Source organism: Natrix helvetica (assembly GCF_964273705.1).
Source record: "Natrix helvetica genome assembly, chromosome: 16".
NCBI classification, from domain to species: Eukaryota; Metazoa; Chordata; class Lepidosauria; order Squamata; family Natricidae; genus Natrix; species Natrix helvetica.
The window spans coordinates 7,824,481-7,849,908 of NC_138563.1; the positions used below are offsets into that span (position 1 = coordinate 7,824,481).

Below are 25,428 nucleotides of genomic sequence, written 5' to 3' on the forward strand. Positions count from 1 at the left end.
AGCTCAGAGAGCATCAAGATCCCATGTCACCCCCTGAGCTACAAATATTCTCCTTTATTAAATGGCAGTATTATGTGAGAGACTTGGGGAGGCTACTATCAGGTCCCAGATATTTGCACGCCGGCCAGTTGGTCTTTGCACACACAGGAGTGCTGGAAACCGGAAGAGCAGCTCCCTGAAGCTGAACTTCCGGTTTCCAATGCATTAATGGACGCCACCCAGATGGTTTCCATGCGTGCATGCTGGCCAGAAGCCCGAAGACCAGGTGACCAGTGCACATGCTCATGCCAGAAACCGGAAATTTAGGTTTCCAGCACTCCCATGCGTGCATCAGGGGTGGGCTGCTACCAGCATTATTACCAGTTTGGTGCGCGCACAATTTTGCACACCGCACGTTGCCCATAAACAGGTCTGTGCATGCGCAAAACATTAAAACATGAAAAAAAAATACATTCTGCGCAGAACTGAAAAACAAGATGGCACCGCCCGGGGGAATTGGTTCAGGGGCGTGGCAGGCCTGGGTCGCTGCCAACAGGCCGTTAAACCACTACCGGTTCGGCCGAAATGGTAGGAACCGCCACTGGTGTCCGTGCCAGGGAGCTGTTCTTCCAGTTTCCGGTGCTCCCCTGTGCATATGCCGAAAAGGTTTGCCAACAATGGTATACGATCTCCTGCTTGAGCGGGGGGTTGGACTAGAAGACCTCCAAGCTCCCTTCCAGCTCTACTCTGATTGATCGGAGTAGCTCCTACTCACCAGATTTGAAAATGCACTTTGAATTTTCCTGCCATCCAATTTTGGGGGCATTCGACATCCTTCAGTTCTGCTTTTTGAATCATGAGTTGTCTTGCAGATTTCCCCAGTCAAACATCAGCTGTTCTGGGAAACATTGAATAAAGTACAACGGAACAACTGGCAACCTTCCCTCTGGAAATAATTTAAGGATGAACACAGGTGGGAGAGAGCACGCAGCAACGGCTCCCAACCAGTGATCTGGGTCCAAAGATCAATCCAGAGCAGGAAATATGCTTGGAGGCCCTTTGGGCAGCTGTCCCACTGTGGCAAAAAGCCGCAAGGTTTAAGATGGAGCTGATGAATGGGTTCCGCAGATGGGGCAGGAAATGGGATGAGTCACCTAGTAGGAAATCACAGGAACAAGCTGGCGGGAACCTGGTGTTCAGCTTGAAGACGGGATCCTGCAGGGGAAGAAAATGGAAGTTTAGTGTCCAGCTGATGAGAAACAGGCCCTTTTCTGACCTAGGCTTCCCAAAAGCACGAAGCCGACTCCTCGTCCTGATAGGTTTCCCTTTTATTTAGGTTAAAGGGAATTCGCCTCCAGCAAAGTCCCGGCCAACAGTCTTTCAGGAGATTCCACAACTACAGCCCTTTATCAGGCTTGGAGAGCTGCCAGGTTGATATCTTCCGAACTCCAAGCTGTAGCAGCAATTCCTTGGCAAGAAGTCAGGAACAGATCTTCACCCTAATGAATTGAACTAATGGCCTCCTGCAAACTCCACTCCCCCTTTGCTCCTCTTTTATTCCCCATGGGACGGGCCGTTCACCGTCCACCTGCGGCTTTACTCACGAGTCAGCCCTTGTTCCTTAACCGTTCCCTTCTCCTGGCAGCTCTGCACAGCTGGAGCCTGTTCCCAGTGTGCACATGTGTAGAGCTGCCAGAAGGCAAGAACAGACCAAAGGAGTGACACGGGAGTAAGGCTTGGAGATGATTGGCCCCTCCCATAAGACATAAAGGAGGAGCAGGAAGCAACTTTGTTCGTTCTGGTCGGTTTAAACTCTGCAGCTCCGTTTTGACTCTGTGCTCCGTGTGGCCTTGCAAAGCTAATTGCCAATTAGGTCTCTGGCAGCGTTTCAAGGGAGATAAAGGTGGGTGCTTATCAGCTTCATCCTGAAAGACTTTGGCAGACTTCTGTCGGACTCTTTACAAACTATTTGTGACTCATTACGGGCTGTGAATGAACATAATTCACAGCCGTTGAAATAAAAAGAGGGTTTTTGGGACTAAGCGTGTGCTTTTCACTCTCAGGAAGCCTCGGTCAGAACACAAACGTTGCAGTTGTAACCAAAGAGATCCCCCCCACAAATGAACAACAACAATAACAAAACCCCACAGTTTTCATCCAGGCATACCTTTTCCTCCCCTAAGATAAATGTGTTGTGTTACTCGAAGCCAGGAGGAATATGTGGGTTACATTTTGGCAGCAATGAAAGGATCAGGAGAATTGCAAATGAAAAAACAATATGTTTGGATGATGAATTTGTAGAAATGGGGAGGTATGTTGGATTATTTTCTTGTGCACACATGAAAAACAGATCAAGTTGTTCAAAAACCTCTTTTATTCTCACGGGCTGGTCCAAAACATGAAACACGTCTACATGAGTGAAAGGCTCATTTAAGAGCCCTCCTCTGCCTGCTGACCCTGAGAAATGGGGTTTTTTGGGGGTCCCTTCTGGGTGTCCCCAGATATAGTTTTCCTGGTACAATTGCAATTTTATAGCGGAGTAGCCGATAACCCGGCGTTGCCCAGGTATTTATTTATAGGGGGAAAATGTCCAGACCAAATATAATTTCTAAAGTTGGATTTTCCCCCTTACCAGAGGAGGAGTCCCCCTGTGGAGTACTGTGAAGCCGTTACCATGGCAACTCCACAGTGCTGTACATGTGTACAGCCATTTTATGGCAGTACAGTAGAAGCCATTTGAAGGCACAACAGGCTGTATCTTAACAGGACACACACTCCGAGGGGTGTTAGGGGTGTCTTACCCCCACAGTATTTGTTTCCAGAGAGTAATTCATCTGTGTACCATGTTTGGTTGAAATTGCTTGAGGAGTTCTAGAGTTATGCTGGCACATACAGTCGTGTGTGTGTGTGTGTGTGTGTGTGTGTGTGTGTAGATGGATGGATGGATGGATAGATAGATAGGATAAGATAGATAGATAGATAGATAGATGATAGATAGATAGATAGATAATAGATAGATAGATAGATAGATAGATAGATAGATAGATAGATAGATAGATAGATAGATATGGGATGGGATGAATAGATAGAAGATACGATAGCTAGCTAGCTAGCTAGCTAGCTAGCTAGATAGATAGATAGATAGATAGATAGATAGATAGATAGATAGATGATAGATAGATGATAGATAGATATGGGATGAGATGGGATGAATAGATAGAAGATGATAGATAAATAGATAGATAGATAAATAGATAGATAGATAGATAGATAGATAGATAGATAGATAGATAGATAGATGATAGATAGATGATAGATAGATATGGGATGGGATGAATAGATAGAAGATACGATAGCTAGATAGATAGATAGATAGATAGATAGATAGATGATAGATAGATAGATAGATAGATAGATAGATAGATAGATAGATGATAGATAGATGATAGATAGATATGGGATGAGATGAGATGGGATGAATAGATAGAAGATGATAGATAAATAGATAGATAGATAAATAGATAGATAGATAGATAGATAGATAGATAGATAGATGAGGAGGAGGAAGAGAAGAAGAAGAGGAGGAGGAGGAGGAGGAGGAGGAGGAGGAGGAGGAGGAGGAGGAGGAGGAGGAGAAAGAAGAAGAAGATTCCCTCTTATTTTAATCCTCTCCTGTTTGCCCAGTGTGCCTCATGTTGATTTTATTTCTAGTTTTGGATAAGGTTTAATTTTATCAAGTCTTTCTAACACAGATGCTTCTTTCAATAGGATGTTGGTGGGCGCACCTTGGGACGGAACTGAAGAAGACCGGAAAGGCGATGTTTACAAGTGCATTGTGGGAGAGAGGAAAAATTCAACATGCACTAAAATCAATATAGGTACACATTTTGAAGCCTCCATAATATGCATTCAGAGCAGTGGTGAAATTCAATTTTTTTTACTACTGGTTCTGTGGGCGTGGCTTGGTGGGCGTGGTGTGGCTTGGTGGGCATGGCTTGGTGGATGTGGCGTGGCATGGTGTGGCTTGGTGGGCGTGGTGTGGCTTGGTGGGTGTGGCATGGGAAGGATACTGCAAAATCTCCATTCCCACTCCACTCTGGGGCCAGCCAGTAGTGCCATTTGTCGGTTATCCGAACTACTCAAAATTTCCGCTACCGGTTCGTCTACCTAATTCTGCTTTAGGCACGAATGGCAGCTGGGTGGCTTTGGGTCAAACACCAGGAGATGGTGAGTTCTAGTCCCACCTTAGGCAAGAAAGCCAACTGAGTAACTGTGAGTCACATGGTTTTTGCGATGGAAAAAAATAGGAAGAAGGAGTATAAGATATATTCCCCACCTTGAGTTATTTACAAAAATAATCCAGATGGGATAAAAATAAATAAGCAAAACCAAAAGGGAAGGAGAGAGGTTTGAATCCTGGGTTTTAAAGGGGCTCTCGTGGCCCACGCCAAGCATCCCCAAAATATATTTCTCTAATCAGCTAATAAGGGAGAGCCCCTCACTACAGCTGTGCTGACACTCTGCTCTTAGGACATTTTTCCAAACATGTGTTTGAGGGTTTTATGCTTTCGTGCAGCTGCTTCTTTAAAATGTGGTGCTCAGAAGTGGAGGTGGGGCTTTTGACCAAGGCAGACACCGTGGAATTATTTCTTCCCATGAATTGGAAATTAAACTAAAAATGTCTTTGCTTTTTTTAGCGGCTGCCTCCTCCTGTTGACTCATAGCTGTGATCAACAGTTGTCAGGTCCTTTTGCACATAAACTGCAATCATCCCCCACCCACCTCATCCCCCACCCCTTCCAGGGCTTTGTGCCTTGAAATCTTTTTCATTTTTGGGGGGGCGACTATTGAATACAGAATTACAGAGTTGGAAGGGACCTTGTAGGTCATCTAGTCCAACCTCGCCCAAGCAGAAGACCCTACACCATTTCAGACAGAGGGCAGTCCGGTCTCTTCTTGAAAGCCTCCAGTGATGAAGCTCAACTTTGGAAGGCAACTTCTGTTCCATGGGTTGATTGTTCTCCCTGTCAGAAAATTCCTCCTTATTTCCAGGTTAAATCTCCCCTCATTCAATTTCCATCCATTATTCCTTGTCTGGCCTTGGAGAATAGCTTGACCCCCTTCTTCCTCTCTGTGGCAGCCCCTCCAATATTGGAAGATGCTCTCCTGTCTCCCCTGGTCCTTCTCTTCCCTAGACTAGCCATGCCCAGTTCCTGCAACCATTCATCGGATGTTTTATCCTCCAGTCCCCTTGTCATCCTGGTTGCTCTTCTCTGCACTCTTTCTAGAGTTTTAAAATCTTTTTTATAGTGTGGTAACCAAAACTAAAAGGAATCAAATTTGTGGAGTGAAGCAGTTAGGCAGAGGAGGCTAAAATCAGACAAGTTGAAGCACATCAGTAATGATATAGGAGAAAGCATGATAGGTAAAGGTTAAGGTTCCCCTCGCACATATGTGTTAGTCGTTCCCAACTCTAGGGGGCGGTGCTCATCTCCATTTCAAAGCCGAAGAGTCAGCGCTGTCCGAAGACGTCTCCGTGGTCATGTGGCCGGCAGGACTAAATGCTGAAGGCGCCCGAAATGCTGTTCCCTTCCCAACAAAGGTGGTCCCTATTTTTCTCCTTGCATTTTTCACATGCTTTCGAACTACTAGGTTGGCAGAAGCTGGGACAAGTCACAGGAGCTCTTTCCATTATGCGTCGCTAGGGATTCGAACCGCCAAACTGCTGACCTTTCTGATCGACAAGCTCAGCGTCTTAGCCGCTGAGCCACCGTGTCCCTGCTAGAAAGCCTGATAGATGCACTTTTCAGCGTTATCCAACGATTGCATTTTCCTTTCCCCATCCCCTCTTTTCCTTCCTCCCCCCCCCCCTTCTGATCACAACTAGGTGACATGAGTCTGCGGAATAATTCCAGGCAAATAAAAAACATGCATTTTGGGATGACGCTGATCGCTAACAAAGATGACGGGTTTGTGGTAAGCATCTCTTCATGCTATGTTTTTCTTTCTTCTTTTAAATAAAGCACATACCCAACCGCATATTTAGAGAAAAAAAAGAACAAGAGCTATAAAAAGCTAACTCCGCTGCAGGAATGTCAGTTGCCAACCCATTAAATGGTGAGGCTTCACCGGGTCACTGGAAGAACAGCCTCGAGTAGAACAGAATGAGTTGGGCACATTTTCGATGGATGCTGTATTATAAATGTAAACTGTTCACACAACTTGCTCAAACTTGTTGCTGGAGTGGCCTATTTGCCCCATATATTCTGACCGATGGATAACAATCAATAAGCTGAGTTGGCCCAGCTTTACAATATCTAAAAATCTAGACTGAAATAACAGAATAACAGAGTTGGAAGGGACCTTGGAGGTCTTCTAGTCCAACCCCCTGCTTAAGCGGGAAACCCTACACCACTTCAGACCAATGGTTATCTAATCTCTTCTTAAAGACTTCCAGTGTTGGGGCATTCACAACTTCTGGAGGCAACTTCTGTTCCACTGATTCATTGTTCCAACTGTCAGGAAACTTCTCCTTAGTTCTAAGTTGCTTCTCTCCTTCATTAGTTTCCACCCATTGCTTCTTTCCCTGCCCTCAGGTGCTTTGGAAAATGTCTTGACTCCCTCTTCTTTATGGCAACCCCTGAGATATCAGAACCCTGCTGTCATGTCACTCACCCCTAATCCTAAATGACAAAGCAAATAACATTTCGAATACCCCAAAGATGCACCAAGAGGCAGGACACTTCTCATCCAAGAAGCTACTTCAGTTCTGACAGAACGGTAAGGAATGGAAGGATTTATATTCATTGCAGTTATCTGGTTAGTACTCTGAAGGTCATATGAATGGTTGAAGTCATAGCTGGTCTAAAGAAAAGAAGGACCAGGGGAGACATGAGAGTAGTCTTCCAATATTTGAGAGGCTGCCACAGAGAGGAAGAAGTCAAGCTATTTTCCAAAGCACCAAGAGTCAGGGCAAGAAATAATAGATGGAAATTAATCAAGGAGAGATTCAACCTGGAAATAAGGAGGAATTTCCTGACATTGAGAAGCAATTAACCAGTGGAACAGAAGTTGCCTTCAGAAGTTGTGGGAGCTTCATCACTGGAGGCTTTCAAGAAGAGCCATTGGTCCGGAATGGTAGAAGGTCTCCTGGTTGAGCAGGGGATTGGACTAGAAGACCTCCAAGGTCCCTTCCAACTCTATTCTGATTGATGGATTGATTAAAGCGTTTATATACCGCCCCGAGTCCCTTTCGGGAGAGGGGGCGGTATATAAACGCTAATAATAAATAAATAAATAATGAGCTCCGAACTTGATTGCAGAAAATATGACTTCAGCAACAGAGTGGTCAACGCCTGGAATGCTCTACTTGACTCCGTTGTTACATCTTCAAACCCCCCACAGCTTCAACCTCACACTGTCCACTGTGGACCTCACCCCATTTCTAAGAGGTCTTTAAGGGGCGTGCATAAGGGTGAAAGGAAGCCTAAAAGCCTCGTCCTAATTTTCCCTTGTATTCCTATTCATTTCATGTATTCATAATCATGTCCGTACTTATATCTGTTATTTAATTCATGCTTGATTAAGTAAATAAGTAAATAAAATGAACAATGAACTGCTGAATCGGGCCCAGAGAAGGAGCAAATAGGATGCATCTCTAAATGTAGCACAATTCCAAAGGCAGCTTGTTTTTCTGGCCCTACTCGCTTTTAATGGATTGTCCAGGAGTGTGAAAGCGTTTCTCCAGTTTCGTTTTGGTGGCATTCCAGAGTAGTTGGCTCAGATTTGGAAAACAGGATGTTGGATCTTGAGATCCATGGCTAGTGTTGGGGCAGCCCTGGCCAAGAGGCCTTTTGCTCCTTAATTCCTAAATGTTCCCAAGATCCAACATCCTGTTTTCCAAATCTGAGCCAACTATTCTGGAATGCCACCAAAACGAAACTGGGGTTGGACTAGAAGACCTCCAAGGTCCCTTCCAACTCTACTATTGTATTGTTCGCCCCAAGTCCTCCCCCTCAACTTTCCTACTGATGATTTTAAGGCTTCCTTTCACCCAACAGACTCGGTTAACCTATCTTTGGGTTTCACACAATATGTGCAATAATAATATGCATTATTATTATTCAATCTTCAATTCAATTCACAGTCTGGGATTGCTAACAACTTAACTGTTCAGGTCCTAACCAAGGACCTCTTAAGGCAGGGGTGTCCAAACTTGGGAACTTTAAGACTTGTGGACTTCAACTCCCAGAATTCCCCACTGGGGAATTCTGGGAGTTGAAGTCCACAAGTCTTAAAGTTCCCAAGTTTGGACATCCCTGTCTTAAGGTAACGTCTGAGTCCGTACAGGTAGTCCTCTATTTATGATTGCAGTTGAGCCCAGAGCTTCAGTTGTTAAGTGAGACATTTGTTAAAGTGAGCTTTACCCCATTTTACGACCTTTCTTGCCACAGCTGTTAAGTGAATCACTGCAGGTGACGTTAGTAACATGGTTCTTAAGTGAATCTAGCTTCCCCATTGTCAGAAGGTTGCAAAAGGGGACTATATTGTGACTTTCAGTTGTGTGGGACACCCCGGCCCGAATCTCCTTCTGCAGTCAGGTAAGGGAGGCCCAGCGGGGCAACCCCACAGATAGCAAGAAAGCCACTCGGCGGTGGGTTTCACATTTTGTTACCACTGGTTCGCCCCACGCATGCCCGCTTTGCGCTTACCTGCCCGCTTCGTGCTTGCACATTGCGCACCTGTGCGCCTTCTGCGCATGCAACCGTCCTCAAAAACGTACTTAAATAGGGCAGCGTAGAGCCGCGATTTCCACTATCGGTTCAAGTGAATTGGTCCGAACGGGCTGAATACCACTTCTGAAGCCATCCAAGCTCCCATGAAGATCGTCTCTCTCCCCGGCAGGCCTGCGCTCCCCTCTGGTCCCAGGAATGCGGCACTTCCCTGTATAGCACAGGGATGTGCACCAGCTTGGACAAGGACTTCCAGCTGATGGAAAACATTGCGCCAACAGCTCAGAGTAAGTTTGGCATCTTGTTCCTTGGAACTTAACTTTGGAAGACACCCCACCCACCCCCGGTGCCATCTTCTACAGGGTCCTCTGTCGTGTGCTATAAACTGTTGTGGCCCACCAGATTCAGACAGTGAGGACGTTGGGGAGGAACCTGGGCCAGTCCTGGAGTCTGGGGAAGGCTCGGAGGAGGGCTCTGTGTCAGAGGCAGAGAGGGGGCCAGGGCCGTCTGACAGTTATCAGCTGCCTTCAGAGTCAGACATCAGTGAGGCAGAGGAACAGCTGGAGCCTGTTCCCAGTGTGCGCATGCCCAGTTGCCAGACGAAGGGATCAGCTAAAGAACAGGGGTCGACTTGGGAGGAAGGCCAGAGGTGGACGATGAATGGCCCCTCCCAGAGGAAATAAAAGGGGAGCGAAAGGGGAGTGGAGTTTGCAGGAGACCATTAGTTTGCTTCATTGGTTCGTGACTCTCCGAGACTCCTGGCCAAGTTTTGCAGAGATCGGCCTGGCAGCTCTCCAAGCCAGAGAAGGTCTGTGACTATAAATCCTTTGAAAGACTTTGCTGGACTTTGTGAAGGAGCAGAATTCACAGTAAATTAATAAAAGGAGTTTTTCTCGGGACAAGGAGCTTGCTTCACACTCTTGGGAAGCCTCGGTCAGAACAGGTAGTCCTCAACTTATGACCACAAGCGAGCCCAACATTTCTGTTGTTAAGCGAGACATTTCTTAAGTTAGTTTTTCCCCATTTTATGGCCTTTCATGCCACCCATGTTCAGCAAATCACTGCAGTTGTTAAGGTAATAACACGGTTACTAGGTGAATTTTGCTTCCCCAGTGATTTTGTTGGTCCGAAGGTTGCAAAAGGGGATCACCTGACCTTGGGGCACTGCAACCGTCATAAATATGAACCAGTTGCCAAGCATCCAAATTTTGATCATTGACCCTAGGGATGCTGCAACAGTCATAAGTGAGAAAAATGGTCCTAGATCACTTTATTCACTCTCGTCGTAACTTCGAACAGTCACTCAACGGTCGTAAATCGAGGACTATCTGAACTATCATTCTAAAATCGTAACCGATCTACTCGCCAAGTCCTAAAATCAAATTTTCATTTTTATGGTCCCTAAGCGAGAAGTCTAAAAGTGGTGTCTAAGTACCCTGTTTCCCCGAAAATAAGACCCCCCTGGATAATAAACCCAATCGGGCTTTTGAGCGCATGCATTAAAATAAGCCCTCCCTGAAAATATTGCAACACAGCAGCAGCCAGGAGGTGACCACGCTCGCCTCCTCCTGCGCCCCCAAAATAATAGGACCTCCCTGAAAATAAGACCAAGCGCTTATTTCATAGGTCAAAAGAAAATAAGACCCTGTCTTACGTTTGGGGAAACACGGTAGAAAGGAAGCGGGATTAGCTTTTTCCTTTCATCAAAGGGACTTTCAGCCAGCCAAGCTGGTGGGTAGGACCTCCCATCACTCACGGCTGGCTCTAAGTTCCCTTTACAGTCATCCCCGGCCTCCTCGCGAGTCAGGCCCATCATACATTCCACAGGAGGGATGACTAAGTGGCTACAAACACATCCTGGGGTTTTTAGAAAGCTTCACGTGGCCATGACTCTCCTGGAAATGGCCAGTGATGGACTATATTCATCAGAATGGCTGGGATTGTTTCCAACAATCCTAACACTGGGGATTTTCCCCCTCCAATGGCGGACGTGCTGTGGAGGAAACATGGAAGAGAGCTCTAACAAATCAGTTTTGCATGCGCCAGTTTCAAACAGGTGGAGCCTAGAAGGTGAGCTCTCACCTCACAATCAGGAGGCTGTGAGTTCCATCCTAGATAGAGGGAGATATTTCTCTCTCTCTGGGCACAATGAGAATATATCTGCTGAATATAACTCCGCATTGGCGACAGGAAGGGCATCGGGCCAGTAAACACTCAGCTCCTGCCCAGACTCCACCCCGCGAGGGATTATGGGGTCATGAAAAGACTTTTTTCCAGTGCCGTTGTAACTTTGAACGGTCACTAAACGAACTGTCGTAAGTCAAGGAACTTCTTGTACTCTGGGGGATCCTTCTTTGCCACTGCCGCTGTTCTCTGGCCTTTGCGCAGGATGTTCAACCTACATGGACATTGTCATTGTCCTGGATGGCTCCAATAGCATTTACCCATGGCACGAGGTGCAGAATTTTCTTAGCAACATTCTCAGCAAATTTTTCATTGATCCAGAGCAGATCCAGGTGAGCTTCGCTTGCTATTTCAGTATCAATCTTTATTTATTGACTAGCCCAGGGGTCAGCAAACTGCGGCTCTGGAGCCGCTTGTGGCTCTTTCCTCCCTCTGCTGCGGCTCCGTCACCGGTCGGCGCCACAATTTTGAGAGGAGCTTCTGGTGGGGGGCGAGGGAGAGAAGCAGAGTGCGCCAGGAGAAGACTCTATGGCAAGGGGAGGGTTTTCCGGTTGTCTCCACAATTGATAGGGCTTTCGGTTATGACGGGTAGAGGAAAAAGGACGCCGCGCTAGGAGGAGACTCTATGGTGGGGGAACTGAACTTCCAGTCAGCTCCAGAATTGAACAGGGGGCTTCCGGTTAGGACCTTTGTGTCTCCCGGAGTTTTCTTTTCTGTGGGAAACGGGTCCAAACACTCAAAGAGTGTTTAAGTTTGCCGACCCCTGGACTAGCTGATAACCCGGCATTGCCCAGGTATTTTTTTCTAGGGGGAAAATGTCCAGACCAAACGTAATTTCTAATCCCTTACCAGAGGGAGCCCCCTTGTGGAGTACTGTGAAGCCGTTACCGTGGCAAACTTCACCACGCTGCACAGTAGAAGCCATTTTATGGCAGTACAGTGGAAGCCATTTTAAGGCACAACAGGCTATATCTTAAAAAGAACCAGGGTTGAAATGCTACCTGTTCGAGGCAAACTGGTAGTTCCGACGATCAGCTGTGCGTCAATCAGCTGTGCCAACGGTTTATATTCGCTAGAAATTGCGCACCACAGCTGATTGTCGCACAGCTGATTGTCGGAACTTTTTAAAAACTTTTTAAAGCATTTTTTTTACTACTGGTCCCAGTAGTAATTCACCCGAACTGGTAGCAGACTTCAGCATTTCACCGCCTGAACAGAACACACATCCTAAAGGGTGTTAGGGGTGTTTCCCCCCCCCAATATTTTTCTCCGGAGAGTAAATCATCTGTGTACCAAGTTTGGTTGAAATTGCTCAAGGCGTTCCAGAGTTATGCTGGTGTACACAGAGACAGTGACACACAGAGACACGTTTTTAAGAGAGAGAGAGTAGCCCTTGGGCCATATCAAAGTGCAGAGTTTGCTTTCTCATTGTTTCTTGTGGTTCTTTCAAGGTTCATTATCAGTGGGACATGAGCCCACACCATCATCTCTGGAAAAGAGATGTTATTGGGGAAGTTAGCATAGACCAAGCTGCCTTAATGAGATTGAGGCCTCATGAACCCCCCTCCCCCTCTTCCAAAGACTCAAGGGGGGCCCCTGTTCCTCTTGGCCTCGCAGGTTGGAGTCTTGCAGTACAGCGAAGTGGCAGTTCATGAGTGGAGCCTGAAGGATTACAAGACGGCAGAGGAGGTCATCGAAGCTGCCCAAAATATCAGCCGGCAGGAAGGACTCGAAACTCGGACAGCTTCTGCCATCCACAAGGCCTGGTAGGTGCTGGGAGGCGAAAGAGAAGGCAGAAAGTCTACGGAGATTCTCCGTCCTCCCAAAGGTGCTTTTTTTCAAGAGGCAACTGGACTTTCTGGGTTTTCTTTGACGACGTTTTGCTTCTCATCCAAGAAGCTTCTTGGATTTCGCCCAATGTACAAGGCTTCCACAAGCAATTTTCCAGCAGAAAACGTACTTCTTCCTTCATTAATATTCACCATTGACTTTTTCATAAGATATAGCCCCTCTGTGAGGAAGATGGGCAGCTAATTAGATGATAGATAGATAGATAGATAGATAGATAGATAGATAGATAGATAGATAGATAGATGATAGATAGATAGATAGATAGATAGATAGATAGATAGATAGATGATAGATAGATAGATAGATAGATAGATAGATAGATAGATAGATAGATAGATAGATAGATAGATAGATAGATAGATACATGGATGGATGGATGGATGATTAGATAGATGGATGGATGATTAGATAGGTGGATGGATGGATGGATGATTGGATGGATAGATGGATGAATGGATGGATGGATGGATGATTAGATAGGTGGATGGATGGATGGATGTTTGGATGGATAGATGGATGAATGGATGGATGGATGGATGATTAGATAGGTGGATGGATGGATGGTTAGATGGATGGATGGCTAGATAGATGGATGATTGGATGGATGGGTGGGTGGGTGGGTGGATGGATTAGATGGATGGATGGATGGATGGATGGATGTATTAGATAGATGGATGGACAGATGGACAGATGATTAGATGGATGGATGATTAAATGGATGGATGGATGGATGGGTGGGTGGGTGGGTGGGTGGGTGGGCAGGCAGGCAGGCAGACAATTCTAAAATTTGAAACAGTGCATTATCAAATGCAGAGAAGTGCAATTTAGATACGTTTGTACAAACATTCAAAATTGTGAAATTAGATGCATGCGTGAAGGTTGTCCTCACCTGTGAGCTCCTCCCCTTTGCTGCAAGAAGCTTGTGCTTTGACTGATTATTTGATAATTGATAAATTGGTAATTTGATTGAAATTGTCATAAGGTTTTCCCGCACCAGCAGAATTTCAATGCACCAACGTGGACCAAATTTTACCAAAGCAACTCGTCACATTCGCTAAACCAGACCTGTGGCTTTATGAGACCTACGCTGTAGCCCAGGATCAGGGCACTGATTTGTCAGGCAGAAAAGCTTTCCCCCAAAGTTTTGGTTTCTTTCTGGCTTCTGCCTGCAGCACAGAGGCCTTCAGCCCTGAAAGAGGGGGCAGAGAAGGGGCTACCAAGCTGATGATCGTGCTGACCGATGGGGAGTCCCACGATGGGGAGGAACTTAAAGATGCTCTGGAAGAGTGTGAGGAACGGAACGTGACACGATATGCCATTGCGGTAAGTGTGTCAGCAGATGGAGGGACAAACACCCAGGGGGTGTGGATGTCCATCTGTACGTGAGCAAAAGAAAGAGAGTTCCAATATAGTTTATAAATTAAATTCTGTTTCATTTAGGCAGCAGTTTGAATGCAACTTTATTTTGTTAACATAACTTTGACACCAGGTATCTTGGATCTGGAAAAATGCATCATGCAGAAAGTATCTGTGTTTACTTAGCAAGAAAGGCAAGAAGGAAGGAAGGAAGGAAGGAAGGAAGGAAGGAAAGAAAGAAAGAAAGAAGAAAGAAAGAAAGAAAGAAAGAAAGAAAGAAAGAAAGAAAGAAAGAAAGAAAGAAAGAAAGAAAGAAAGAAAGAAAATATATTGTCAGAAGAATAATTTGATTTGAGCTGGGGTACAGTATAGGTGGCACTTTCCTCAATAGTAGTAACTGTGAGAGGGATTTTGGAGTCCTAGTGGGCAACCATTTAAATAGGAGCCAGCCGTGTGCAGCAGCTGCCAACACAGTTCTAGGCTTCATAAACAGAGGGATAGAATCAAGATCACATGAAGTGTTAATACCACTTTATAAGGCCTTGGTAAGGCTCCACTTGGAAATATGGCATCCAGTTTTGATTGCCATGATGTAGAAAAGATGTGGAGACTCTAGAAAGAGTGCAGAGAAGAGCAACAAAGAGGATTAGGGGACTGGAGACGAAAACATACGAAGAACGGTTGCAGGAACTGTGTATGCCTAGTTTAAAGAAAAGAAGGACTAGGGGAGACATGATAGCAGTGTTTCAATATCTCAGGGGCTGCCCCAAAGAAGAGGGAGTCAAGCTATTCTCCAAAGCACCTGAGGGCAGGACAAGAAGCAATGGGTGGAAACTAATCCAAGGAGAGAAGCAACTTAGAACTGAGGAGAAATTTCCTGACAGTGAGAACAATTAATCAGTGGAACAGAAGTTGCCTCCAGAAGTTGTGAATGCTCCAACACTGGAAGTCTTTAAGAAGATGTTGGATAACCATTTGTCTGAAGTGGTGTAGGGTTTCCTGCCTAAGCAAGGAGTTGGACTAGAAGACCTCCAAGGTCCCTTCCAACTCTGTTATTCTATTCTATTCATTTCTAAAAGCAAAACAGTTTGCCTTTAGGGGCAGATCGAAGAGAAATGAGGTGCAGCAGCAGATTTTTATAGGGGTATCATGTGCTATTGCAGGGTGACACTTGAGAGTCCAGTGTGTTTAAGCATGTTTATTCTTGTGAACATGCAGTTTCTTTGGGAGACTTAATTTAATTAACTCTGTTTTTGCAGACTACATCCTTTGATATGTGGATTAGGTCTAGGTAACCTATTTGGGAGTTTGAGAAAGGGATTTTTTCCCATTTGCAGTTTTTACTTGATTAATTTAGTTTCAGCTTGACCATCAATTTATCTAGTGGAGACAATGATTCTCAGACCTTGATTCGTTTCCATCCAAGTCTTGAAATGATGTCTCGGTTCCCCCCAGGTCTTGGGCCACTATATCCGCCGGAAGAAAGATCCCAACTCGTTCATCAACGAAATTAAATACATCGCCAGTGACCCCGACGAGAAATATTTCTTCAATGTGACCGATGAGGCGGCCCTCAACGATATTGTGGACTCCTTAGGCGATCGGATCTTCAGTCTTGAAGGTGCTGGAAAAGGATATGCGGCGTTAGCAACTGGGGGAGGGGAACGGAAGACATTTGTCCAAAAGGGTATAAGGTCTCCTGCCTGAGCAGGGGGTTGGACTAGAAGACCTCCAAAGTCCCTTCCAACTCTGTCAATCTGTTAGGGTAAGTAACCATTGCTGGGGTAATAAGTCCAACACAGTTGCAATTCTAGTAATTCTGGTTGAAGGAAATGAATAGAATAGAATAGAATAGAATAGAATATGAATATGAATATGAATATGAATATGAATATGAATATGAATAGAATAGAAGAATAGAATAGAATAGAATAGAATAGAATAGAATAGAATATGAATAGAATATAAATAGAGAGAATAGACTAGACTAGAATAGGAATAGAGAGAATAGAATAGAATAGAATAGAATAATAAAATAGAATAGGATAGCAGTAGAATAGAATAGACTAGAACAGAATATAGAATATAGAATATAGAATATAGAATATAGAATATAGAATATAGAATATAGAATATAGAATATAGAATATAGAATATAGAATATAGAATATAGAATATAGAATATAGAATATAATAAAATGCAGAACAGAACAGAACAGAATAGAATAGAATAACAGAGTTGGAAGGGACATTGGACATCTAGTCCAACCCCCTGCCTAGGCAGGAAAACCTATACCGTTTAAGACAAATGGTTATCCAACATCTTCTTAAAGACTTCCAGTGTTGGAGCATTCGCAACTTCTGGAGGCAAGTAGTTCCACTGATTAATTGTTCTCACTGTCAGGAAATTTCTCCTTAGTTGCTTCTCTCCTTGATTAGTTTCCACCCATTGCTTCTTGTCCTGCCCTCAGGTGCTTGGGGGAATAGCTTGACTCCCTCTTCTTTGGGGCAGCCCTTGAGATATTGGAAGACTGCTATCATGTCTCCCCTAGTCCTTCTTTTCATTCAACTAGACGTGCCCAGTTCCTGCAACCGTTCTTCGTATATTTTAGCCTCCAGTCCCCTAATCATCTTTGTTGCTCTTCTCTGCACTCTTTCTAGAGTCTCCATATCTTTTCAGGGGCCCAGGGATCACCCATGTAAAGTACATTGCAGTAGTCAAGCTGCGAAGTGACCAGGATGTGAGTGACTGTCTGAAGCCTACCTCTCCCAATCTAGGAAAGAGCACCACCGATGCGGTGTGAAAAGCCTTCCTGGTCACAGTGACACCTGCCCTTCAAGCAGGAGCTACGAATCCAGGAAGCTGCCCACAGTCCCCCCCAAAAAAATGATGGACGGGCCTTGAAGGGTGAAAGTGCTACCACACCCAAGGTCTAAAGAACCTCTCAACCTTTCACCAAACATAGAGTTGGAAGGGACCTTGGAGGTCATCTAGCCCAAGCCCCCCCCCAACAGAGGACCCTACACCATTTGTTAACAGATGAGCAAAGTTGAAAGGGACCTTGGAGGTCATGAAGGCCAACCCCCCACCCAAGCAGAGGACCCTACACTATTTATTATCAGATGAGCAGAGTTGGAAGGGGCCTTGGAGGTCATCTAGTCCAACCCCCCACCCAAGCAGAAGTCCCTACGCCATTTATTATCAGATGAGCAGAGTTGGAAGGGGCCTTGGAGGGCATCTAGTCCAACCCTCCGCCCAAGCAGGAGACCCTATACCATTTATTAACAGATGAACAGAGTTGGAAGGGACCTTGGAGGTCATCTAGTCCAACCCCCCATCCAAGCAGGAGTCTTTACACCATTTATTAACAGATGAACAGAGTTGGAAGGGACCTTGGAGGTCATCTAGTCCAACTTGATATCAAGAAGATGACATTTCTCCCCCCCCCTTTTTTTTTCTTCAAACAGGGAGTCGCGAGTATAACTCTTTTGAGCTGGAAATGTCTCAGGTTGGCTTCTCTACCCACCTGCTGGAGGTAAGTTTCCAAATGTGAAGCGGAAAATCAATCTAAGTGCTATTTGATATCTGTATAAACTGAAAGAAAGCAAATTTATACAGCCGCCCGATTCGCACACAGGGGACTCCAGGCGGCTTACAATCAGGAAGCCGAGCAGCCTTTGGGTTGCCCTTCGCTTTGAGTAGGTTGAGTGTCTGGACGGCTGTGGTGTCCAGTGGTTAGCGTGGTTAGAGTGTAGTACTGCAGTCTAATGTCTGCTGCCTGCCGGCTGCCTGCAATTTGGCACTTCAAATCTCATCAGGCTCAAGGTGGTCTCAGCCTTCCGTCCTTCCAAGGTCAGTAAAACGAGGACCCAGATTGTTGGGGGCAAGAGGCTGACTCTGTAAACCGCTTAGAGAGGGCTGAAAAGCACCGTAAAGCGGTATATAAGCGTAAGAGCTTTTGCTTGTGAAAGAAAGAAAAAGGAAGGAAAGAGAGAAGGAAGCAAGGAAAGAAGGAAGGAGGGACGGAAGGAAGGCATGATGACCCAGTGGTTAGAATGCCGTATTGCAGATTAACTCTGCTGACTGCCAGCAGTTCGATCCTGACCGGCTCAAGGTTGACTCAGCCTTCCGTCCTTCCGAGGTGGGTAAAATGAAGGTCCAGATTGTTGGGCGCAAGAGGCTGACTCTGTAACCCATTTAAAGGGGGCTGTAAAGCACTGTAAAGTGGTATACAAGTCTGCTAGTGCTATCTATCTATCTGTCTGTCTGTCTGCCTGCCTGCCTGCCTTCCATCCTTCCGAGGTTGATAAAATGAAGACCCCGATGGTTGGAGGCAAGAGGCTGACTCTGTAAATCCCTTAGAGAGAGACTCTAAAGCACTGTGAAGTGGGATATAAGTCTAAGTGCTATTGCTAATTGCTATCTATCTCTATATCTATCTATCTATCTATCTATCTATCTATCTATCTATCTATCTATCTATCCATCCATCCATCCATCCATCCATCCATCCATCCATCCATCCATCCATCCATCCATCCATCCATCTAGCTCTACATCTATTTAAGAGCCGTGGTGGTGTAGTGGTTAACAATGGTTAACTCTGCTCACTGCCAGGAGTTCAATCCTAACCGGCTCGAGGTTGACTCAGCCTTCCGTCCTCCTGAGTTGTGTAAAACGAGGACCCAGATTGTTGGGGGGAGGGGGGGCAAGAGGCTCACTCGGTAAACTGCTCAGAGAGGGCTGTCCAGCACTGTGAAGAGGGATAGAGGTCTAAGTACTACTGCTATTGTCGCTGCTTCTCTCGCGGCAGGATGGAATCCTCTTTGGGATGGTGGGAGCCTACGACTGGGACGGCGCCGTGCTCAAGGAGGGCCAGTCTGGACGGGTCATCCCCCCCCGGGAAGCTTTTGCAAGAGAGTTCCCGCGAAAGCTGAACAACCACGCAGCCTATCTGGGTAAGGAAAACGGCAGGAGGTGAGGACGAAGGGGGGAGCTTCTGTTTCCAACGGCGGTCGGCCCCTATCTCTGAGAAATACCGTATTTTGCAGAGTATAAGACACACTTTTTCCCCTCAAAAAAGAGGCTGAAAATCTGGGTGCATCTTATACGCTGAATACAGCATTGTTGCTCCCGAAACTCTGCCCCCTTTGCAAAAATGGCCATGCGTAGCCTTTAGGAGGCTTCCAGAGAGCCCTTGGGGGCTGGGGAGGGCAGAAATGAGAAAAAAATGGCCTGTTTTTTGCCCCCCAGTCCCCAGCAGCACTCTATAAGCTTCCTAAAGCTATCCATGCCCTTTTTTTTTACTAAAAACGGTCCCATTTTTGCACAAAACGGGCCGTTTTTTGCTCATTTTTGTCCCCCACCCTCCCTGGAGCACTCTACAAGCCTCCTAAGGGCTCTTCATGCCCTTTTTTTGGAAAAAAAAGGGGGGGCGTTTTCGCGAAAAACGGGCCATTTTTGGGAGGTTTGCAGAGTGCAAAAACTTTTTTAAAAATAATTTCCTCTTCCAATCCTCGCTGCGTCTTATACTCCGGTGCGTCTTATACTCCGAAAAATACGGTAGTAGAAGAATGAATGTGCTTGTGTAGTTTTCCTCGAGGAGGTAGACTGCCCTATCACCTGGGAGCTTCATTTCTCCCCCGTGCCTCACAGAGCTCAACTCCTCTGTGAATGTCTTTCAATTAATCAGGATAGAGCTGGAAGGGACCTTAGAGGTCTTCTAGCTCAACCCCCAGCTCAAGCAAGGGACCCTATACCATTTCAGACAAGTGGCTGTCCAGTCTCTTCTTAAAAGACTCCATTGATGGAGTACCCACAACTTCTGGTGGCAAGCTGTTCCACGGGTTAATTGTCAGGAAGTTTCTCCTTAATCCTAGGTTGCTCCTCTCCTGGATTAGTTTCCATCCATTGCTTCTTGTCTTGCCTTCAGATTCTTTGGAAAATAAGTTGACCCCCCCTTCTTTGTGGCTGCCCCTCAAATACTGGAAGACTGCTATCCTGTGACCCCTAGTCTCTTTCATCAAACTAGACCTGCACAATTCCTGCAACGGTTCTTTGTATGTTTTTGTCTCCAGGCCTTTAATCATTTTAGTTGCTCTTCATTTCACTTGTTCCTAAGTCTCAACTTCCTTTTTGTAACGTAGTGACCAAAACTGGATGCCGTATTCCAAGTGTATTCCAGTATTTCTTTTAAAGCCTATCTGAGCTTGTAACAACTCTTCCATTCTAAAAGGTAATAAAAGAATCCAATATTTAGATATTGCCCAGGAGGGGTTTTAAGCAAAGAAGGGTTTTTTATGGCCATTTGTATACAAGGAAAATACTTTGAGTCTATTATGGCTTTATTTGGGGGGAGGGGGAGTATTAACTTGTAAAACTATGCTTAAAATCTCCCTTCTCACAAAAAGGAATTATTATTATACCTAAAATCAGTAAGGGGCTTTTAACTTTAACTTTTATTTGATTTCTAAACTGCACCCTCTCCCAGAAGGGACTCGGGGCGGCGTACAGTCGTATTAAAAACACAATAAATATACATAAATATAAATATAAAAATAGATATAGGTGTGACTGGAGGAGGTAACATATAATTTACTGTACAATAATAGTTAAAGTTCAAATTTAAAATTTAAAAATGCATAAAAACTACCCCTAAAAACATAAAGAGAGTTTGTATTCTCAAACTTTGTTGGGCTATAATTCCCCATTTCCTCCAGGTACCACATGCTCTTCTAAACCTCTTTTTCTTTGGATTCTAATTCATGGGAAGAAAGCACTGTGAAAAATGTTTTGAATTTGAACTAATTTGAATGCACTTTGACTTTGAAATAATCGTTCCATGCATAACAGCTGTTTGGAATGTAAAATGCCCCTTTTCGATCATCTTGGAAGTACTTTCACTTAAAACATGATGTTTTAAATTCCAGGCAGTTCAAAATGCTCTTATATCCTCTACTTTAAAGACTTGTGCCAAGTTATCTACCACAATCACTCCCAAGTGAAGATCACGAGAAGTGCTAGCACCACTTTATACTACACTGGAGAGGCCACACTTGGAATACTGCATCCAATTCTGATCACAATGATACAAAAAAGATGTTGAGACTCTGGAAATAGTGCAGAGAAGAGCAACAAAGATGATTAGGGGACTGGAGGCTAAAACATATGAAAAACGGTTGCAGGAACTGGGGCATGTCTAGTTTAATGAAAATAAGGACTAGGGGAGACATGATAGCAGTCTTCCAATATCTCAGGGGTTGCCACAAAGAAGAGGGAGTCAAATTATTCTCCAAAGCACCTGAAGGAAGGAGAAGAAGCAATGGATGGAAACTGACCAAGGAGAGATTCAACCTGGAAATAAGGATACATTTTCTGACAGTGAGAACAATCAACCCATGGAACAGAAGTTGCCTTTGGAAGTTGTGGGAGCTTCATCCTTGGAAGCTTTCAAGAAGAGACTGGACTGCCATCTGTCAGAAATGGTGTAGGATCTCCTGCTTTGGCAGGGGGTTGGACTAGATGACCTACAAGGTCTCTTCCAACTGTTCTAAAAATAAGATCCATGGTCCAAGACCAGAATTTCTTTGTCATTTTTTTCCCTTTCTCAGGCTACACCGTCTCTTCCATCAGACTCCGGAGTGGTCGAAGGCTCTATCTGGCCAGTGCCCCCCGTTTCCAGCACAAGGGGAAAGTCATCCTCTTTGAGATGGACGGAGATGGCGACGTATCCATCTCTCAGGCCTTGACGGGGGACCAGGTAAGCGACTCGCAAAATGCAAATGTCAATCATTGCACCTTTTTTAGCAGAAACCGTTTACAACAGAAGTGGGAGGTGCTAGAAAACCCGTGTCTGTGTGTGTGTGTGTGTGTGTGTGTGTTTTGTGACCATCTAGCAGTGTTGCAGCATGAATGGTGTGTGAGAATATCGTGTATGTGTCTGGATTTTCTGGCTGCTGAATACAGGCGGTCCTCGTCTTACAACAGTTTGCTTAGTGACGGAAGTTACAATGGCTGCGGAAAAAAAGTGACACAACCATCGTTCACACTTACGACCGTTGTAGCATCCCCATGGTCACGTGATTTGCGTTTGGGTATTTTGACAACTGGGTCATATTTAGGACGGTTGCTGTGTGTTCTGAGCTAGGCTTCGCAAAATCACGAAGCAGACTCCTTGTCCCAGCAAAACCCCTTTTGATGAAGCTCACGTGAATTCCTCTCGTTCACATCCAGCAAAGTCCCGGCAAACAAGTCTTTCAAGGGTGGATTTACAACCACAGACCTTATCAGGCTTGGAGAGCTGCCAGGCCGATATCTTCCAAGTGCTGTACCGGAAAATACTTGGCAAGGAGTCTCTGGAATCATGAACAAATCTTCACACTAATGAAACGAACTAATTGTCTCCTGCAAACTCCACTCCCCATTTGCTCCTCTTTATTCCCTCTGGGAGGGGCCGTTCACTCTCCACCTGTGCTTTTACTCCCGAGTCGGCCCTTGTTCCTTAGCTGTTCCCTTTGCCTGGAAACTCTGCTCAAGCACACATCGGGAACAGGCTCCAGCTGTTCTTCTGCCCCACTGATACCCAACTCCGAAGGCAGCTGATAACTGTCAGATTGCCCTGGCCCCCTCTCTGCCTCCGACACAGAGCCCTCCTCAGAGCCTTCCCCAGACTCCAGGTTCCTCCCCAACCTCCTCACTGTCTGAGTCTGTCACCAGCTTCGCTGGCAGGCCACAACACTGTGTCCCGGGGTCATGCAACCTTCTGGTGAGCAAAGTCAATGGCAGCGGGGGGGGGGGGGAGCCAGATTCACTTAATGACCATGTGGCTAACTTAACAACAGTGGCAAGAAAACATGTGTGAATCTGCCAGGGTTGACGTAGTCTCCATTGTCTCATGCAGATCGGTTCCTACTTTGGGAGTGAAGTCTGCCCTGTGGACGTGAATGGGGATGGCATCACAGATGTCCTGCTGGTGGCTGCCCCCATGTACCTGGGCCCACAGAACAAAGAGATAGGGTGTGTTTACCTTTACAGAGTTGGCCAGGTGAGTGCTGTTGAGGGGCAGGGGTTCATCGGAGTTTGTATTGGGTTTTTATTTCCACCCGGAATCACCCTAAGGTGCTTTTTCAAGAGGCAACTGGACTTTCTTGGTTGTTGTTTGTTTGTTTTTGTCAGTGTAATGATGATTTAATAGCTGCCCACCTGCTGTAAGCCTGTAAACCGAGTGTCAGCGTTCTAAATGCCATGCATGAAATCAATCAGAGACCACGGCAGAATCATCCTTAAAGTTCCAATTCAATCATACAGGCATGTTAGCACTTCTGTGGAATTCCAACTCTGATTTACACCCTGAGAGTTCACCCAGTTGAAAGTTCATGATCTATCACCACCCCCATAAATCAATCACGTGCCCCAATCCATTTCTTCCACGCTAGCATCTCCACCCAGCTTCTTCCGGTCAGGTGTCGAGGTGCGGAGACAAAAGATGACCTTGAGCTTCTAGGAAGAATGACAACAAAACATTCCACAATTCTACTCCTTTCTATTTCCTCCTCCCAACTACTACACTAATGAAACAGCATAGGAAAATAATAGAAAGTGTGGCAGGCCAAAGATCCTAAAAGGAACATAACTACAGGCCTGACACCGAGATGATGACGTGAGGATGAGTCAGCAGGGTTACTGCCACTTTAACAAGATATATGTATATATATGTATATGTATATGTATGTATATGTATATGTATATGTATATATTTGTGTTACAACCCCTGGTATGACTAAATATGGGAGGAAGGTCACTACTCCCTCTTTCTGTCCTTCGGCTTATCACAGAAGACCATGCCTGCATGGCCAAAGGACAGAAAGAGGGAGTAGTGACCTTCCTCCCATATTTAGTCATACCAGGGGTTGTAACACAAATACATACCTATTTCCCTGGCTCAACTGATAAGGAAGAGAACCCGTGGCTTAGTGGCTAAGACTCCTGCCTAAGATATAAGACAGCCCGGGTTCAAATCCCAGTAAGGGTATGGCTAGCTGATGAGAGCTAATTAGCTCGAAATAGATCTATAAAGTCTCCCTTTATTTATTTATCAGTACAAATACAACACACACATTGTAGTTCTCCATTTAGAGTTGAAGATTGATTGATTGCCTAGTATTTGCCTGACATGTATATGTATATATAAGTCCTGGATATAAACCACTGTTTGAAAGACAAAACCTCCGTGTACTGTATTTTACTCCTGGGTTGTCTCAAAATTGTAGTCACGCTGTGCATACTCGGACATTTTTCTTTGAAGACGTTTTGCTTTTCATCCAAGAAGCTTCTTCAGCTCTCTCGCTGGAGAGTGGGGAGAGTCAGAGTTGAAGTTGGAGCTGAAGAAGCTTCTTGGATGAAAAGCAAAACGTCTTCAAAGAAAAAAACCCAGAAAGAACAGTTGCCTCTTGAAAAAGCACCTTTGACACAACCAGGACCTGGATGACTGAGAATCCCCATAGATACCGGAGTAGAGGAGAGAGAGAGAGAGAGAGAGATGTATGTGTGTGTGTGTGTGTGTGTGTGAGAGAGAGAGAGAGAGAGAGAGAGAGAGAGAGAGAGAGAGAGAGAGAGAGAGAGAAATAGAAATAGAAATAGAAATAGAAATAGAAATAGAAATAGAAATAGAAATAATAGAAATAGAAATAGAAATAATAGAAACAGAAACAGAAATAAAAACAAACAGATACAGACACAGAAACTAGAATAGAATAGAATTTTGAATTGAGTAGAATTCTGAATCGGATAGGATAGGATAGAATTCTGAATATAAATAGAATAGAATTCTGAATCGGATAGAATTCTGCATAGAATAGAATTCCGAATAGAATTCTGAATAGAATAGAATAAAATAGAATAGAATAGAATTCTTTATTGACCAAATGTGACTGGACACACAAGGAATTCATCTTCGGTGCATAAGCTCTCAGTGTATATTAAAGATATAAGTGATAAATCATGATCAGTCATCATAAATACATTCACCATGAATCATAAGATACAACACTTGGTGATAGTCATAGTGTTAGGGTTCTAAATACCATGCAGAAATAAATCATTGTCCAAGGCAAAACATCCTTTAAGGTGCAATTTATTCCGCAGGCATGTTAGTACGGCTATGGAAATTTCAACTCTGAATTACATCCTGTAAGTTCACCTAGTTGAAAGTTCATGATCTCTCCCCACACCCACAAATCCATCACATATTCCAATCATCATCTTCCACGCTGGCATGTACACCCATCTTCTTCCGGCCAGGTGTCGAGGTGCGGAGACAAAAGATGA

General features: G+C 45.0%; 1 protein-coding gene across 1 annotated transcript in view; it reads left to right on the top strand.

Moving 5' to 3' along the window:
• Positions 1 to 25,428, top strand: part of ITGA10 (integrin subunit alpha 10) — a 69,671-nt gene that overhangs the window by 15,701 nt on the left and 28,542 nt on the right. The window contains exons 3-13 of the mRNA XM_081968600.1: positions 3,748 to 3,857; positions 5,867 to 5,955; positions 8,884 to 8,998; positions 11,100 to 11,227; positions 12,513 to 12,661; positions 13,919 to 14,069; positions 15,558 to 15,723; positions 17,571 to 17,638; positions 18,917 to 19,061; positions 21,714 to 21,862; positions 23,003 to 23,146. Of these exons, the coding sequence (XP_081824726.1) occupies positions 3,748 to 3,857; positions 5,867 to 5,955; positions 8,884 to 8,998; positions 11,100 to 11,227; positions 12,513 to 12,661; positions 13,919 to 14,069; positions 15,558 to 15,723; positions 17,571 to 17,638; positions 18,917 to 19,061; positions 21,714 to 21,862; positions 23,003 to 23,146 (1,414 nt within the window). The remainder of the gene's footprint in view (positions 1 to 3,747; positions 3,858 to 5,866; positions 5,956 to 8,883; positions 8,999 to 11,099; positions 11,228 to 12,512; positions 12,662 to 13,918; positions 14,070 to 15,557; positions 15,724 to 17,570; positions 17,639 to 18,916; positions 19,062 to 21,713; positions 21,863 to 23,002; positions 23,147 to 25,428) is intronic.